This window comes from Diabrotica virgifera, chromosome 8 (assembly GCF_917563875.1).
Source record: "Diabrotica virgifera virgifera chromosome 8, PGI_DIABVI_V3a".
In the NCBI taxonomy this organism is placed as follows: domain Eukaryota; kingdom Metazoa; phylum Arthropoda; class Insecta; order Coleoptera; family Chrysomelidae; genus Diabrotica; species Diabrotica virgifera.
Window position 1 is genome coordinate 175,633,386 of NC_065450.1, and position 20,018 is coordinate 175,653,403.

At 31.6% G+C, this 20,018-nt stretch overlaps 1 protein-coding gene across 1 annotated transcript in view; it reads right to left on the reverse strand.

Annotated features, from left to right (window-relative positions):
* The window catches only part of LOC126890509 (myotubularin-related protein 10-B), a 74,982-nt gene that overhangs the window by 10,089 nt on the left and 44,875 nt on the right, over window positions 1-20,018 (reverse strand). The window contains exons 7-8 of the mRNA XM_050659506.1: window positions 10,050-10,390; window positions 8,189-8,349 (exon numbers count right to left, since the gene is read on the reverse strand). Of these exons, the coding sequence (XP_050515463.1) occupies window positions 8,189-8,349; window positions 10,050-10,390 (502 nt within the window). The remainder of the gene's footprint in view (window positions 1-8,188; window positions 8,350-10,049; window positions 10,391-20,018) is intronic.

Consider the following 20,018-nt stretch of genomic DNA (forward strand, 5'->3'; position numbering starts at 1 on the left):
TTAAACACTACTATCAGTACAGACATTAGTGAAAGGCTTTAAATATTTGTTGACATTGTGAAATTAGGGAATTAGAAGTTAAGGGGTACAAGTGACAAAATAATAATAAATAAGTTAATTAAAAAAAAATGAATTTGAATAAAACAATAGTGATGACAAATCAAAATATATTCGAATTGACGGAAGTGAAATCGAAAGTATCAAAGAGTACATTATACAGGGTGTTTCATTGGGAAACGGAAATACTTTAATGGTGAATAGAGATCACGAGGCGGTTCTAGATATACTATATTTTTTGCCCTACTGACTTTTATAACCGAGTTACAGGGTGTTTTATCGATTTTGCTCATTTCTCTTCTAAGCCATAACTTTAGAACCACCCTGTATATTTTTTTGATATTTGGTACACATACAGGGTGAGTTTTTAGTGCGGGATCGGTCGATAATTCCATTATGTATAGAATATCGAAAAAAGTTATTTAGAAAAAATGTAGGCAATGATATTCTCCACGCTTGGAAAATATGTTCGTTTCTACAGGGTGATCAATAACAGCGTGGCATATCAAACATATAATTTTTTAAATGGGACACCCTATATATTTTTTCATATTTATATTCCCCTCATAATTCTTGTTCATATAATATAGGGTTTTGCATTACTATACAGAGTATTTAACAAGTTATGACCATTTTTATTTCGAAATCCCTATGAGATTAACACCCTGTATATAAAGAACTAATTCATAGACCATAATTTGTTTTATGTAGTAAGATAAACAATATACTGTAGTTTTTAAATTAAGTCCAATTGAAATCATTGACGAATGTTTGTATACAGGGTGAACTACAAAACACAATTACGATTTTCTCTATTTTTTTAAATGGATCACCCTATATTTTATTTTTCAAAAATATCGTATTTATTATACTCTTTCATTTTTATATAGCGTTCCCTATACCTAAACTTATTACTTTCGGAGATATTTTTAGTTTTCTTCAACTTTCGGGAATACATTCAATTTTTCTAGTAGAAATAAGTTGGTATTGAATGATAATTAAACAAAATTATTTTTATTCAATAAATAACTAACACAACATATAAACCACAGCAATATGCAATGAATGTATCAATAAATGTGATATTAAGGAATTATCATATTTCCCTATATACAAGAATCATACAATTCCTACCCAAAAAAATATAGGTATCTTGTGTATAATAAAATTACAAGATTATTTTTATTTAATAAACAACTCACACAAAACATAAATCAAAACAATATACAACTAATTTAATAGTTTTTAGATTATTATATCAACAGCATTCTAAGCCAAGAAGTTTTTAGTAACACATTCCTAATTGCAGATTGTGACCCGCAGTTATTAATAATATAATTTTCATATTAAATTTCATTAATATGCATAAAGAAATCCCTACTTTGATAACACTCAAACTAGATGATCTATAAATGTTTAAGGTGATATAGTTAGAGATTATGTGATTGGTCCACATTTTTTGACGGTTGAGGTTTTTATACGATGGTGCTCCAGTTCTTCCAAAATTGATTTTTTTCAAATGGGGCTATATAAAAAACCTTGTATACCGGAAGCATCCAACAACGCATGATGATATGAAAAATAGAATAAAAGAAGCTTTTAATAATATTGACTTACAAAGAAATGTGGCTCGGTCATTTGAATATCGGTTACAAAATTGCATAGACGTCGAAAGTGGTCATTTTCAACATTTACTTTAGACTTATATCCTTAACACCACATTAATTGATACATTCATTAAATTTTGTTATGGTTTATTATTTTTTTGTTAGTTATTTATTGAATGAAAATATTTGTTATATTATTACATAATACTTATTTGTTAAGTTATTTATATTTATAAGAATTGAATGTATTCCCGGCAAATGAAGAAAACTAAAAATATCTCAGAAACTAATAAGTTTAAGTATATGAGATGCTATATAAAAATGAAAGATTATCATAAATACAATATTTCAAAAAAAAAATAAAATATAGGGTGATCTATTAAAAAAAAATTGAGAAAATCGTAATTTTTTTTGTAGTTTAAAAGTGCTTATAAGAATGAACGTTCTACTAAAAAATTCTTGGCTTAGAATGCTGTTGATATACCAATCTAAAAACTGTTACATCAGTTTTATATTGCTTTGATTTATGTTTCATGTAAGTTATTTATTGAAAAAAATTATCTTGTTATATTATTATATACAACAAAAGGTTTTTTTTTAGGAATTTTACGATTCTTGTATATTAGGGATATATGATAATTTCTTAATATCACATTTATTGGTATATTTACTGCATATTGCTATGGTTTATATTTTGTGTTAGTTATTTATCTAATAAAAATAATTTTGTTTAATTATCACTCAATACTAACTTATTTCTACTAGAAAAATTGAATGTAGTCCCGAAATTTGAGGAAAACTAAAAATATCTCGGAAAGTAATCAGTTTATATATAGGGCATGCTATATAAAAATGAAAGAGTATATTAAATACAATAATGTTGAAAAATAAAATATAGGGTGATCCATTTAAAAAAATACAGAAAATCGTAATTTGGTTTTGTAGTTCACCCTGTACACAAATATTTGTCAATGATGTGAATTGGACTTAATTTAAAAACTACAGTATATTGTTTATGTTATTACATAAAAGAAATTATTGTCTACGAATTACTTCTTTATATACAGGGTGTTATCTCATAGTGATTTCGAAATAAAAATGGTCATAACTTGTTAAATACTCTGTATAGTAATGCAAAACCATATATTATATGAACAAGAATTATGAGGGGAATATAAATATGAAAAAATATATAGGGTGTCCCATTTAAAAAATTATATGTTTGATATACCACGCAGTTACTGATCACCCTGTAGAAATGGACATATTTTCCAAGCGTGGAAAATATCATTGTCTACATTTTTTTAATAACTTTTCTCGATATTTTATACCATAATGGAGTTATCGACCGATCCCGCACTAAAAACTCACCCTGTATGTCTCATTCAAAACCCAAACGACCGACATACTAATCACTGGAAAAATCCAGGTCCGGATTAACAAAAAATTATAAAGTAATTGTGACTTTAAAACAACACCCTGTATATTGAAATTTTGAAAATCTGTTTGCATATTTGAAAAGAGCACAAAAAACTAAGTTTATTGGTTCGCTTCAATTTTTCGGCCAGACAATTTTTTGACTTTAATTTTGAAATTATATTCAAATTTTTAAGAACTCTGAAACTAAAAAGCAGGTATTATTAACTTTTAATTATAAATTATTAAAGTTAATGAATAAATATTCATTTTAAAAACAATCAATAATTATTTATCACATTGGAACGACCCCATTACTAATGACAAGAAAAATCCAGGTCCGGATTAACAAAATAATATAAAGTGATTGTGACCTTGAACCAACACCCTGTATATTAAAATTTTGAAAATTTATCTGCGCATTTTAAAAGAGCGTAAAAACTGTAATTAAAGGTTCATTTTAATTTTTTGCGCAGATTATTTAATTACATACGTCAATGTTGAAATTATATTGAAATTTTAAAGAACTCTGAGATTAAAAACCAGGTATTAATAAATTTTAATAATTTAATGTTAATGAATTAATAACATTTTAAAACTACTTAACACTTATTTACTGCGCTGGCTTCATGGATTCTCTGGATTTTGTAGCTGTACGCACATAATTAAAAATTAGAATTGCGAGAGTTGGGATATTTTAATAATTTAGTAAAGAATTAAAAAACAGCTATGTCTAATAAACAAAAATCGTTTAAACAATTCAACAATTTAACATAAATTAAAAATATTTGAACTATAACAGTTGCTCAAAATGTCCGCTATTTTGTTCGATGCATTTCCTTGCTCGTTTTAAAAAATTTCGAATTGATTTTCTAATTACATTGGGATTGTTCTTTATTTTTCTGGCAGCTTCTTGTCACCTTGACAGAATTTATGAATATGATTTCAAAATTGTCGTAATTAAATATTTGCGCAAAAATTTGGCATGCACCTTTTAACGCAGTTTTTTATGCTCTTTTAAAATACGCAAACAAATTTTCAAAATTTCAATATACTGTTTCAAGGTCACAATTACTTTATATTTTTTTTGTTAATCCGGACCTGGATTTTTTGTGATTAGTAATTGGGTTGTTCCAATGTGGTAAATAAGTATTGATTATTTTTAAAGTCAGTATTTATTCATTAACTTTAATAATGTATAACTAAAAGTTAATAATACCTGCTTTTTAATGTCAGAGTTCTTTAAAAATTCAATATAACTTCAAAATTAAAGTCATAAAATTGTCTGGCCGAAAAATTGAAGCGAACCGTTAAACTTAGTTTTTTTTTTGCTCTTTTGAAATATGCAAACAGAATTTCAAAATTTGAATATATAGGGTGTTGTTTTAAGGTCATAATTACTTTATAATTTTTTGTTAATCCGGACCTGGATTTTTCTTCTGGTTAGCATGTTGGTAGTTTGGGTTTTGAATGAGACATATGTGTACCAAATATAAAAAAAATATACAGGGTGGTTCTAAAGTTATGGCTTAGGAAATAAATGGGCAAAATCGATAAAACACCCTGTAACTCGGTTATAAAAGTAGGTAGGGCAAAAAATGTAGTATATCTAGAACAGTCTCGGTGACCTCTATTAACCATTAAAGTATTTCCGTTTCCCAATGAAACACCCTGTATACCTAGGTGGTAGGTAAAAAGACTCGTATAGGTGGTAGGTAAAAAGACTCGGTGATGTGTTGAAAACAAAAAAATACCAATAAATCTGTTTGGGCAGTTGTATTCTGCCCGTTATGACCTATGGAATGAAGATCATGAAACTTACAGAGGTATCAGCCAATAGATTTAGAACGACACAGAGGGTGATCAAACGGGCTATGTTAGGGGTATCTCTGAGAAAACATATAGTCACAGAGACAATAGAAAAAAGAATATCAGATTTCAAACCTATATCGTCGAGAATAATGTATATAAAAATAGAAATGGAAGAGTAATGGTACATAGTGTAAACATATGCAGCAACAGAAGGAACAGAAGAAGAAAAAATGGAAGATTTCTACAATGAACTACAAAATACCTTCGATGAGATAAGAGAAAAATGTGAAAGAATATTGATAATGGGAGATTGTAACGCAAGGATAGGGAAAGATAAAAACAAAGGACTTGGGTGCATGGGAAGACATGGTGAAGAGATACTAAACAGAAATGGAATTAAAATGATCAGATTCTGCAGAATAACGACCTATTAATAGGAAACTCGTTTACAGCAAGTACTACAAGATAAGTATACATTTGTAGCAGAAGGCAGAGATGCAAAAAGCATAATAGATTGCGTAGTCTACACGCAAGAAATGAAACAAAATATAAAACAAGTCTGGACAGAACAGAGAGCAGAGATCGGAACTCATCACAGACTGGCAATGGCAGAGACATGGCGAAAACCGGTACAACAAGAACAGATAGAATACAGCAGAATAGCAATAAAAAAGCTAAAAGATGAACAAAAGAAAAGGAGATATCAAGAAGAAACTGATAAGGAATTCAAAATGGAGTAGAGAAAGAAAGTAGAAATGGATATGGAGGAAAAATAGGAAAAATTTAAAGAAGTAATAATGAAGAAGGCAGAAAAGATATGCGGAAATCTAACAGTCAGAAAATTAAACAAAAAGACGGAATGGTGGAATGCAGATATACAGGAAGAAGTGAGGAAAAAGAAAAAGGCATGGAAAAAATACAATAGTACAAGAGAGGAACAAGATAAAAAAGAATACCACAAACACAGAAATATAGTGAAAGAACTAGTAAGAAAAGGAAAAAAAGAGAGTTGGAAGAAGTTCGGTGAATCACTAAACCAAAATTACAGAGACAACAACAGATGCTTCTGGAATAAAGTAAGGAGTCTAAAAGGAAAGAAAAGAAAAGAACTCAGAGGAGTAAAAGACAAACACAACAAACTAAAGACAAATACAACAGAGATACTAGAGGTGTGGAGAGAGTATTATGAAGAGAAATATATGGGCGAGGAAAGTGAAGAAATAGAGACAGAGGGAACCATAGAACAGACAGCAGCAGACGAAAACCAAATGGAAGAAATAAGTACAGAAGAATTGGAAGAAGCGATAAGTAGAATAAAAATAGGAAAAGCGAGCGGAGCAGATAAAATTGATCCCGAAATGATAAAATGGATAGAGAAAGAAAAAAGAAGTAGTTGCTGGAAATAATGAGAGAAGCATGGAGAACAAACAAAATGCCGAGAGAGTGGGAAGAAAACTTACTGATCCCAATTCACAAGAAAGAAGAAGAATCCACCTGTGGAAACTATAGAGATATATGCTCTCATCAGTAGTGTTCAAGCTTTATAGAATAACAGAAAGAAGATTAAGAACAGAGGTAGAAGAAAAACTTAAAGACGAACAAGCAGCATTCAGAGCCAAAAGGCAAACAGTTGACAACATAAGCATATTACGAAATATAATAAGAAAAAATAATGATCGGGGAACAAACATATAATATATGTTTGTTCCCCGATCATTATTTTATATGACCTTCATAGACCTTAAAGCAGCGTTCAACTCAATAGACCGGAAAGTATTGTGGAATACTGTGGAGGAGCTGGGAATACCGAGTAAACTATTAGAGATAATTAAAAGTACGTACAGCAGAGTGGTGGGAAAAGTGCAAATGGGAGGTAGCAGATCACCAGAATTTAGGATGAACAAGGGGATAAAACAGGGAGATAGCCTAAGCCCACTACTATTCGTCATAATTATAGATAAATTATTTAAAAATGTAAAAAGAAGAACAAACCACTTAAAAACAAGAATAGGCTACACGCACCTAACACCAGTTATGATAGAAGGATTACTGTATGCTGACGACGTCGTTCTCTTAGCAGACAACCCAAGAAAGATGCAGCGACTAACTGATGTATGGACTGAGGAAATAGAGAAAATGAAATTAGAAATAAACATCAGCAAATGCAAGAAGATGAAAATAGGTCAGCAGGAGCAGGAGATTGCAGGCGAAACACGAGTGCTCTGTAAAGAACAAGAATTGGAGAGGGTGACGGCCTACGAGTACCTGGGCACGATGATATCCAATGACGGAAAGCTAGACCTAGAAATTGCAAATAGGACAAAGAAAGCTACGAAAATATATTATGCGATTAATAATACGATACTGGGAAAAAGGGGAAATCAGCCAGGAAACAAAAATACATGTATATAATACAATCACAGTACCAACTCTTCTATATGCAAGCGAGACATGGGTCACAAATAAAAGACATGAACATGCCATAAATGAAGCAGAAATGAAGCAGCTGGGAAAAATAGCTGGAAAGACGAAGATGAACAGGGAAAGGAACGAAAACATCAGAAACGTGCTAAGTCAGGAACCAATAGAGAAAAAAATTGAAAAAAGAAAACTGAATTGGTTTGGACATATAACTAGGATGAACTAGAACAGACTAGTAAAGAAGGTGACAGATGCCAAAAGACATGGGAAAAGAAGAAGGGGCAGAACTAGAAAGGGGTGGATGAAACAAATCGAGGAAATCGGGAGAAAGAGGGAAAACAGTGCAACAGATAAAGGAAATGGCAGGAGACCGGAAGGCGTGGAAGAAATGGGTAAAAGATGGATAGGTGATACCAACGTCCGACGCTCTTATAGGGCATAAGGACAACGAGAAGAAGAAGGAATAATACATCTCCCTCTAGAAGTAAAGGGGTATAAGTGGCATTTTTTCAAATATTAAGATGACTGTGTTGCTAAACTAGAAATTTATCATTCTATTTGGAGGTAAGTAAATCTTATTGATGAGTCCAATAAGAACTCATTTTTAGCGATAAAATACTTAATCTCCAAACCAAGGATGGGTAGAGCTTGGAAGACAAGAGATACAAGTGCACTTGTATCTCTGTTCTCCTCTGTCAGACTGTCGGTTGATATTGTTTTAATTGTAGATGGGTAATGGTATTTCTGCTCTAAAGCAATACTATAATGTTATTTTGTTGTTAAAGTAATACTTTGTCATGCCTTGTCATGGTGACCTTGGTAGATAGGCATTGAGAAAGTAAAAAGTTAAGAATTTAAATGCAGATATTACAAACCTAAAATAACACTGTAACCATATTTCCATAGAAGATAGACCTGTATTGGGTTTAATAGGCTCACGGAAGCTGTCATCGTATAAGGGATTGCAAAAGAGTATGATGTCTTTATCCGCGAATTGCTCCCTCCAATCCCAAACACTTCTTAAAATTAAAGATCCCTATAAATAAAAATATGATATCAGTTTAATTTTTTTTGTATCCTAAAAGAAATGTTATGATCAAATTGGTTAAAAATTTACAATAATTGATAGAAATCAACTAACTAAAGCAAAAAATGCATGTGAAATAATTTAAAAAAATTAAATAGACAATTTATTATTTATTCATAATTAAAAACAAAAACATACTAGTTGGTGCGTAGAATAGGGAACTTGCAAAAAATTTTAAATTCGAAAAACATGCTATAAATCACAACAGAACATAATTTAAAACATATATCAAAGAAAAAAAGTTTTTTTGTCTTTCGTTTGACCCCTAAAGACGATTAAAATAGAGAGAAAATTCAAATTATAGCAGGCAACCTAAAACGCGGCCTCATTCGTCGTGACGTCATATCATTATAGGATTTGAAGTCCTCGCCATTAATTCACTAGTTTTGGCATTCATTTGACACTCAGTTTTATAAATATTTTGATAGTTGCTATTTCTGACTAATATTTGAATGTTTTATATAAACTGGTATATATTAATATTACAATGACATACGATAAATGTCATTATAAAATATAATGAATTTTGGGTCGTTTGAAATGGTTTAAATACACAGAAGATTTTAAATTTGTACTTCTAAGTTATTATGAATTTTTGAGGCGTGAAATTTTCTTATTTTTAAGCAAAACTGAACATTATTATGTAATAAAAAAATGTGCAAGTTCCCTATTATAGTAAGGGCAAAAATAAAAAAATCAGTTATATTATAACCGAAAAACAAGTGCTCATTCACTATACATAAAATTCGTAAGAGATTTGTTGAAAAATTTGACTATAAAGGAGACAAAAAAGTATTTGTTCTTGGGTTTTTAATTTTCCTTACTTCTTGTTCTATGGCAGTCAAGAAAAACAATTCTTACAAATCCTCACAAGCCATTTTTCTTTCCACACTGTGGTTATCGAAAAACTATGAACTTCTACGTAGAGTGCGATGAGTACGCGACTGCCAAGTGCGAATACTTAAGTACGAGACTGGGACTGTCTGATCGCGATGATTCGCGATCACGATTCTCTAATTCGTTCTCGCCTTTACTTGGTAGAAAATAGCAATAAATCCGTCATGAAATGGTCAAAAACGGCCATAAAACGTTGAATGGCGTTGTACCACGGTCGAACGGTGAGACACGGGCAAGTCCCTAATTTGCCGGCAAGCCGCTCCGTATTAGACACGAGAAAAAGCATTAAGTGGTTAAAAAAGTCTATGAGGAAAAAGTTTTCCTGTAGTTGGCTGTATACCATATATTACAAAAACGATAAAATCCTTTATAAAAGGTATATTTGTTAAAATCCCTAAAAAGGGCTACATCACGGAACAGAACTAGTTTTCGATCGGATGACCGATCATCATCAGTGTTTACCTAAAATGTGTATAACCTGATAAGATAGTGCAAAGTATTTAAAATTTTGACTACGGTTTTAAAAAGTTATAGGTTATACTCACGTGAATCTAACATGCTCTTATCCAGTTATACACATTTTAGGTAAATACTGATGATCGGTCATCCGATCGAAAACTAGTTCTGTTCTGTGATGTAGCCCTTTTTAGGGATTTTAACAAATATACCTTTTATAAAGGATTTTATCGTTTTTGGTTAAAATAGCTTTTTGGATATAATATGTAATAATAAATATAAAATCTCAGACTTACCGTTTCGGCCATAAATCTATCATGAGGGCTATTGAACAAAAACGTATCAAATATAGAAATGTGTGCTGAATCCCAAAGCGTCGTTAGATAAGTTTCACTTATCTGGAAAGCTTGTGGAAACTGTTGCAAAAGCTGCCAGACACAGTCTAGAAATAATAGAAATATGGGCGAAGGTTCTATTTCTTTACATAAAATGTGACCGAGTCTATTAGCGAATGGGTGTCCTAATGCGACCCATTCTTTCTGGATGAGGGACTGGAAGCCAAATTTCGTTCGGAAATACGGATCGAGTATTAATTGCGTTAGGCTAGACACTACGCAATTTAAATCTTGTCCATTACCTACAAAATTAATATAATTTTATTGAAAACTGTTTAGTCCAGTCATCAGAGACGAAAATACCAAACGAATCTCTAAAAATAAGCGAAGCAACGAAGCACTAAAAAGCCCAAAACCTAGGAATTTTGTGCAGTAAGATGAATCGTCATGCAACTTTTTGCACTCGATTCGAGAGAGTGTCAGGCAATTTTGTGAACTAAATTGATCTCCGGCAAACATTTTTGTGCATAAGAAAATGCATTTTCAAAGTGCATCTCGAAGAGATGGAAAATGAAAAATTTAGAACTCAGGAAATATTGACGGAAATAAGTTCAATTTTTATACTTGGGCGTTTTGGAGGTCACTGAACACGAATTTCATGACGGCGATGGTCTCCGAGGTACCAGGTGTCCAGGATGGAATTCGTCGCCTGAGTCGCAATAATTCGCGGGACGATCGAATAATTCGTGAAATGAAGATTGGAGCGAAAAACTGAAAAATACGTTTTCAATATTTTTCAAAAATCTATCGAACGACACTAAACACGACCCCCCACTCCACCTCCTGGAGGTAAGGTGGGGGTAACTTTAAAATCTTAAATGGAAACTCCCATTTGTTATTGCAGATTTGGATTGCTTACATAAAAATAAGCAACTTTTATTCGAGACATTTTTTCGAATTATGGATAGATGGCGCTATAATCGGAAAAAACGATTTATCGTGATACCATATGTAAATTATAGAAACGGTCTAATATCTCGAGAAATACACTTCCAAATAAAAAACCAAAAAATACGTATTTAATATTTTTCAAGAACCTATTGAATAACATCAAATACGACCCTCCACTCCACCCCTGGAGGTGGGTTGCCAGGTCCGATTTGGTTTTAATCGGTACATAAGCAAAAACAAAGCGGGATTCAGGGCTGTAGATCGGGACAAATAAACAACAATAGCCCAGTAAATGACCGCTTTGGAGTGTAATTTTCAGAGTCAACTCCGAATTGCATGAAAATCTGGTTTTAGGTTCATCTTACTGTCTACATCAAAGTTGAACTTGTACCGTTGAATGCTTTTACTTGGGGGGTGACAGTTACAGTTACCCCTTTTCGGGGGTAAAAACGAGCGTTTAAAGTACATAAGTCCCAAAATGGATCAACTGACTGACTCTAAAGAACTTTTTTTCTATCTAATTTTTAAACTAAGTCAATATTTTTCGAGTAATTTTATCGAAAAAATATTCTTAGCCAAAATGTAGCTTTTAAAAAAGCAAAAAAAATGTATGTTCAGAAAGTCTATAAAACCAGTAAAAGCAAAGTTGTAGCTCATCAAAAATACATTCCTATTCGTCAAATTCCAAATCGAATTTTTCAACTTGAAATAACCAAAAAATTAAGCAATTTTCGGGCAAACCCTATTAAATTTTTTTAAAGTCTTTAATGCTGGTTGCACCAACAGATCTTAGGCTTAAGCCGAGAATATCATAAGAATTAATCTAATATAATTACAATAAAATATACTAGGAATATCATAATATAATAACAGATATACTTGATAACAATGTAAGAATCCAAAATTATGGTGCAACGTAAGTGATACTTCCGGTGGTCCTATCTATAAGCAGAGCTTAGCTAAGCTAGAGCTTAAGATCTGTTGGTGCAACCAGGCATAAAATAATCTTTAATTTTGTTTTATATAAAAGTCTCTAGCATTAAAACTAAGCGAGTTACGCTCAAAATAAAGTTGGCTCCTTTTTTGGTAAACAAAATCGTGAAAATCTCCCCCTATTTATATGTGTATTGTTTATACGATCTGTAAGATATACCGGTTGGGAGTGCTTAGTTTTTGAAAAAAATTTGTTTTATAGTAAAAAAATTTTTCCTAAAATATTGAAAAATGCCCTTTTTCAAAATAACTTAAAAAGTATTAGGAATACTAAAAATCTCAAGGAGTAAAAAGTAGGTAGGTTTTGCTTTTATAAATATGATAGATTCACTTTGTTTTTCTGTAAGACAAAAATTGGTTAAAATATGGCTGTTCATATTTTCCATACACTCGTGATTAGTGACTCGTTCAGGCCCTTTCAATCATGTAAAAAATACATAAGTAAAGTAAATTGTTTGCAAAGCGGTAACGATTAATTTCATTTGGGGTGCTAAGTAGAGAGAGATTTTCAGGATTTTTTTTACCAAAAAAACGAGTCAACTTGATTTTTAGCATAACTCTCTTGGTTTTGATGCTAGAAACTTTTTTAAAACATAAAAATAAAGCTTTATTAAAAAAGTTTTAATTGATTTTTCCCGAAAAAAGTGCTTCATTTCTTGGTTATTTCACGTTGAAATATTTGATTTGGAATTTGACGAATAAGAACGTATTTTTCATGAGCTACAACTTTGCTTTTGCAGGTCTATAGACGTTACGAGTTCAAAATTTTTTAATTTTTTTATATTATGCTACATTTTTGCTAAGAATATTTTTTTCGATCAAATACTTACTTTTTGAGTTATTTGTGAAAATAGCATGAAAACGTGATTTTTTGTCGAAAAATAAACATTTTCAATCGTAAATAACTCGAAAAGTATTAACTAGGTTAAAATTTTATAGAACTAAGATTGCTTAAAATTAGTCAATTTATCCATCTCCGGACTTATTTTAAACGCGGGGTTTTTCACCCCCAACTAGGGGTAACTGTTACCCCCGAGTAAAAGCAACCAACGGCACAAGCAGTCCAAATTTTCATGCAATTCGGAGTTGATCCTGAAAATTACACGGTATCGCCGTATTTCCCGTTCATTTACTGGACTACTAGGTGTTTCTATAATCTGTATTTAATCCTACATAATAATAATAATCAGACGAAATTACAAAAAAAATCGTAGATTAAGGTTGATATGAACCGTCAATTAATTTGTTTCTGATCCTAGAGATGGCTCTACTGTAGCATGCCATTGTGGTAACATTTTCAACTTAATTGTAGATTTCTACATGATGACTCAGTAATATGTAGAAACCTGAACACTTTTTTATCGTTACACCCATCGGCTCAATTGGCTATGATGCCAAATTGTTTAAACAGTAATTTTATCAACGCCTAATAACAATGTTAATAGCAAGAAACATTTAGTCCATGTTGTGAGGCCGCTCCCGTCTGAAAGAAAATTATGTTTCGGTTTCTTTGCGGAAGGAAATCTGAGGGCGAAATTTTTGGCCAGAAATTGGAAAGAAAGGTATCTTGTCATTTTTCTCAAAAGTTGATAGTTTTCGAGTTAGGGGCGATTTAAAATCTGAAAAATGCGATAATACGCATTTTCGAAGCTTAAAAGCTCATTAATATATCGCACATCCCATTCAATACCGATACAACTGACAAGAATCTACAGGTCGAGCAAGTCTCGTAAATTTCACGATTGCGAGCCACGCTTCACGCAACCGTGTTTGCGTACTTGTGTTTCAAGTTGCGTGGTCGTACGGAGTTATATTTACCAAATTTAAATATAATCGTTTTCAAAATTAAATCAATATGTCAATATGGCTACTGGGTGTAAAAGATAAATCTTATTCTATCTGTTCTTAATGAGTTTTAGATAATTTTAGTTGTATTTCTTTGTAATTTTGTGTTGTACAAAGATTAATTTAACATTTTCTCTGGAAGTATTAATTTAGAAAGATAATATGCTTCATTGGTGTTGTGTTTTGAAGTGTGAAATGTGATAAAGTCAAGATAAAGTTCACTTTTAAACTGAACTAAATAAGGTATCTGAGATACAACAATGGTTAAATGCAATACAATGTACAGGTTTTACTAGCGAAATGAAAATTTTCCTGTCCTGTCTGCTGTAATCATTTTATATCTGGTAAGTTACAATTACAACAGTAACGATTTTTGAAGATGTTAACATTTTAATCTTATAGGAAAACCAGCCGACTTAATAGATAATAACAATCTCCAGATTGGGTTCCTTCAATAAATATGGTCTATAAACACAATGAAATAAGTTCCCCAAAATCTAAAATGGAGTGGTATCAAAGGAGAATTAAAGGGAAAAATATTCATATTGAAATTATTTATAAGGCACTGGACTGTCTTAAATTCTACAATAATACTAGATGGGTAAATGATTTTAGACATTTTTCATTAAGAGTAGATTAAGATTAAGTAGATTTTCATTCAGTAGATTTAAGACTTGTTTACACGGGTAGAGTAATGATGCAAGTACTTGATAGAGTAGAGTAACTCTACCTGTAAAAATGCTCAGCACAGTAGAATAGCTGGTAGAGTGTATAGTTGGAGTTAAAGTAGAGTGACTAGCAACCTATGGCAAAGTAACTACTCTATGACCACCACTACTGCCAAAATGTCTACTTGGCTGCACACTCTACCCATGGAACACGCTCAATTATGGCAGAATAGAGTAGGTAGGAGAGTACATGGGGGCGCTGTCATTCTGGCTGGAATTGTGTTTTGTGTAAATAGTGAAAATGAAGTTCACCGAAGATGAAACTTTAAAACTTGTAGAGCTATAATACGGCGAATACCAGTGTTTATGGAATTTAGGTAGTGTATACTACAGAAATAAAAGTTTGCAGCAGGCTGCGGAGGATGAAATCGTCGAAAGAATGGCAAAGGGGGCTTTGGAGTAAACAAGCTTAAGCAAAAAATTAAGAATTTAAGGTGCACTTATAATCAAGAGTGTTTAAAAATACAAAAATCGGTTTCACTATACTAGCATCAGTACTATACTTGTACTCTCCTCACGTGAATGGTATCAAGCCATTTTTGGTAGAGTACTACCACTACTCTACTCTCCTCAAAACTCTACCCATGTAAACAAGTCTTTAGAAACAGTGGAAAATGAGGTAGCTAGTAGAGTAGTAGTAGAGTAAAATATACTGGTTTAGCAAATTGCAATGTTTTAAGGTAATACAGTAGCGATAAACAGGTAGCCTAAACGTGTTCCAAGATTGTCACTGTAATTTTGAATATTTTTTCGAGGCATTTGGCACACGTATTCGTAAAATAAAAAAGAATGGCGGTACAGAGCCCAATTTGAAAAATATATTAATATGTGGAAATTACTCTGTAATTATACAATATTTAAAAAATGAGCCTGTACCGCCATTAAGAAGAACAAAAAAATACACTTTCTTCAAATAAACTTTTTTATCCGATGCCTAGATTTTGTGTAATTTTGGAACTACTAATGAAATAAAAAATTTTAGTAGTTCCAAAATAACACAAAATCGGATAAAAAAGTTGTATTTGAAAAAAGTGTATTTTTTTGTTCTTCTTAATGGCGGTACAAGCTCGTTTTTTTTTATATTGTATTTAATTACAGAGTAATTTCCACATATTAATATATTTTTCAAATTGGGCTCTGTACCGCCATTCTTTATTATATTACGAATATGTGTGCCAAATATCTTGAAAAAATATTCAAAATTACAGCCGCAATCTTGGAACACATTTTCGCTACCTGTTGATCTATACTGTTTCCTCTTAAGATAGTTTTAATAGTTATTTATGATATAAGTATTAAATTTTAAGACGCGCATGTGAAAGTTAACTTGAAAAAATAATTTTATTAATGTTTTGACTTCCACATCAGATGTCATTGTCAAAATACAAAATATTCATTATTATTAGGTTTGTTCTAGCAAACGGTCAAACTAGTCAAAAACCATCAGCAAACAGTTGGTCAGTAAAAGAACATAATACAGTCACCAGTGCGATCCCCTCTACTCGCGCTGGTCCACTATTCGCTGATGGTTTCAAACTGATGCTAGAACACACCTATTATTATTATACATATCATTATCTGTAAATAATATTTCTTCTGATTGTTAATTGTAAAGGATAGAAAAATTACCATTTATTTTATTTTTTTTAGAATCAGCTGAGAGAAGTGGTCTACAAAAAAACCAGGAAGGAAACGGAATATGTGGCTACGAAAGGCAAAAGAAAGGTTTACAAAGCAAATGTGACACATTTTTTTGAAATATTTAGGAATATCAGTAAATTGCATTAAAAAAATGTATGAAAAGATTTTGTTCAATAAAAATGTTTATATTTATCAAGGATGTATTATTTGGTATGGCCACATATCGTCAGTGATGTAATAATACATCCTATCTGTTTTTTCATGAGTTTTGTAAGAGAGACTAAAAACTTGTCTTAGGGTCACCTCCTGTTTTCATATGATATTTTTTGACTTGTTTTGTAGTAAATTAAACTATCTATGAACTACAAAACAAGTCAAAACTTACATATGAACACAGGAGGTGACCTTAAAACATGTTTTTCCATCTCTCATACAAAACTCATGAAAAAACAGATAGGAGGTATTGTCACATCAGCAAGGATGTACAGTGATGAGTGCCCTAATAACCGGCAAAATATTTAGTTGTGAGATAAAAAGAAATGAAACTAGTCGAGCTGGGAAATTTAGCGAAATTAACCTTTAAATTTACGTTATATTGATCCCACCTTTACACATATCGGAGGAGTATGTCAACTAAAACTGTCACATGTGACAGTGGTAGTTTCCAAACTCGTCTGAAGGTGGTACACAATCAATACAATCTAAATGTATAAGTTAATATCGCTAAATTTCCCAGCTCGACTAGTTTCATGTCTTTTTATCTCACTACTTAATACATCTTTTGTGCTATTTTGCCGGTTATTAGAGCGCTCATCACTGTATTTCTGGTATATCCAGGGAATGTCTATAAAATATATTTTGAATGTCCAGAGAACATTCGTGGACATTCATGGAATGTTCCAATAAGACATTCAGGTAATGTTTAAACACTCAGGTAATGTTTGCTGACACAGGATTTTCCTGGGATGTTCTCAGGGAACATGTTTTCGGGGATATTCCAGGAATTTTTCAATGTCTGTGTACCTTCTATGGACCTATATGGAATATTTTGGTGTTATTACCGCCGCACTCCACTTGCGATTTGTAATCAGGAAGATTGAACACATTGTTTCAAATACAAGTCAATCCATTTGTGACTAAATAATCATGGATTGACTTCTATTTGAAAGAATGTGTTCAATCTTCACAACTACAAATCGCAAGTGGAGTCCGGCGCTTAGGGCTACTTCCTCTTCGGTATTATGTATTATACTACAGAAATCAGGAACTTTCCTTCTAAATATATGTATGCATCTTGGCCATCAAACATATTCTTCCAAACATTTTTTTAAGGGGTCTTGTGGGTAAAAAAAGTGACTTTTTAAAAAAATTATATCTCGAAAACTAAAATTTATTTTTATTTATAATTGGAACATGTAAAAGTATAGTACTTAAGGTAGTCTCAAAAAAAGTTTCAGCCAAAAATATTCATTTTTGTAGAGTTTAAGTTTTTTTGCGTTGGCAGCATAACTAAGTCCAGTCTCATCTGAAATCAAAAAGTTTCTTGTAGTTTATACCTCTGGCTAGAATATGAACGAAGGAATTAAAAAAAAATGAAATTTGAAGATTTTACATAAGTTTAAACACATTTTTGACCCCAATTTTTCTCATTTTTAAAGTAGTTTTTTTTATAAAACAAAAATGACCTCATCTAATAAAAAATCCTTTGTTGATTCACTAGCCGGAGGTATAAACTACAAGAAACTTTGATTTCAGATGAGACTGGACTTGTTATGCTGCTCACGGCAAAAAAGGGCTGTTGTCGAAAAATTGCAGTCAACTCTACAAAAATGAATATTTTTGGCTGAAATTTTTTTGAGAGTACTATACTTTTACATGTTTCAATTATAAATAAAAATAATTTTTAGTTTCCAAGATATAATTTTTTAAAAAGTCACTTTTTTTACCTGCAAGCATTGATTATAAATATTCCTCTGCAAGACAACAACTTAACAAATTGTTGATTTCAAATTGTAACAGTTGTTTTGCAAAGTATGCTGCCCTCTTGTATTTTCTGTGTTATCTTCATCATACAATTACTTCATCTAAAAACTTTCTGCGATATATTCGCAACAACAAAAACAAACAAAACAAAAAAAAATAAAACAAAAGTTTAACCACCTTCACACCACAGAATCAAGCAATCAAGTTACACAAATTTTCAAACACCTCACCTGACACAGCGTCTCAAGTACGATTGCGCGAATTGGTAAATATAACTCTGCACGACCACGCAACTCGAAACACAAGTACGCAAACACGGTTGCGTGAAGCGTGGCTCGCAATCGTGAAATTTACGAGACTTGCTCGACCTGTAGATTCTTGTATACAACTGCGGTTTTCTTCTTCTACAAAATAGATATTTTAAGACAAGTAATTGAATATTAGAATATTAGTAATTCAATAGCACACGAATGGATATCTTTTTTGAAAAACAAGCAATATTTAACCATTATAAATATTTGTAAGATATGGCGGTATTGCATTATATTTTTAAATAACTCATCAACCATAACTGCTACGATTATACAGATTAACAATGAAAACCAGACAAAGTTATAAATGGTAGTTTACTAGATAAATTTATCTAATAATTATAATTATTGTATATTATAAATCACAACAAAGTGAAATTAACTCAACAAATTGAAATAAAATGATTGATGTACATTTGCAATAAGATTTTTTTTTGCATAATTCCAGTAAATGCTCTTTTGTTTTCTCTCCTACAGTAGGAGGCTTTTCGTAGGCTGGTTTTGAGTTATATTGCTCTAAAATATTATTATTATCAGAAAAACGACGAGTAGAAAGGTCAATAGTTTTATAGGTTGTATAGTCAAAGTTAACTTTGTAAAAAGATTTTGTAGGAAAACACTTTTCTACTTTAAGAATTTGTATATTATTCCATATTACTTTCTCGTTATCCGAATTTTTGGTGAGTTTTTGCCCAAAAATTTTTGAAAGGTACTTGGAGTCAAAAAGTCTTCAGCGTCCATTTCATTCCCTTTATAGGGCCTACCGTTTTTCTTTTTGCAGCACTTATTAGAGGTGGCCACTGACATGAATTGAGTTAAACTGTGTTTTTGCTTTCTCGATTACTGCATGCATCGAATCACCCTCATTTTGGGTATGACAAACAGTAAAAAATTTGTGAGTAATGTTATTTATTTCAGCATGCGTAACTGCATATAAGTACATAAGTACCACCAAAACCGCCTTATTCTTATTCTTGCCAACGCAGTTGTCGGAATAAAAAATAATATCTTTTCCTGCAGGTAAAGTAGATAGATAGCTAGAGAGGCATGTTGCAATTTAATTTGCTCCTCGCATAGCAATGGCCTCGTGCCAAAAACAGCAGGAACTGTTTGCGATGCTACTTCGAAAATCGTAAAATTAAAGCAATTGAGACAGGACTTATAAAAAAATGTAGAAATATCTCCGCAATGTGTAGGTAATACTGCTTGCAAATCGAAGCAAGCTACTATGAGTTTATTATTTTTTATGTAGGATTTGTAATATTTTTTGCTTTTTCTTCTCGGCTTCTTTCTTTACTACGACTGTGACGTGTGTATTGTTCTTGGCCTTTTTATTTTTCTTCTTGATTGCATTGTTTATACACCTCATAAGTTGCGCAGTGATCTTTCGTCGGTTTAAAAAAAGAAATATTACATTCTGTGTTAAAAAATGTTTCATATGTACATCTTTTAACAGATTTGATGGCAACTGCTTTTCT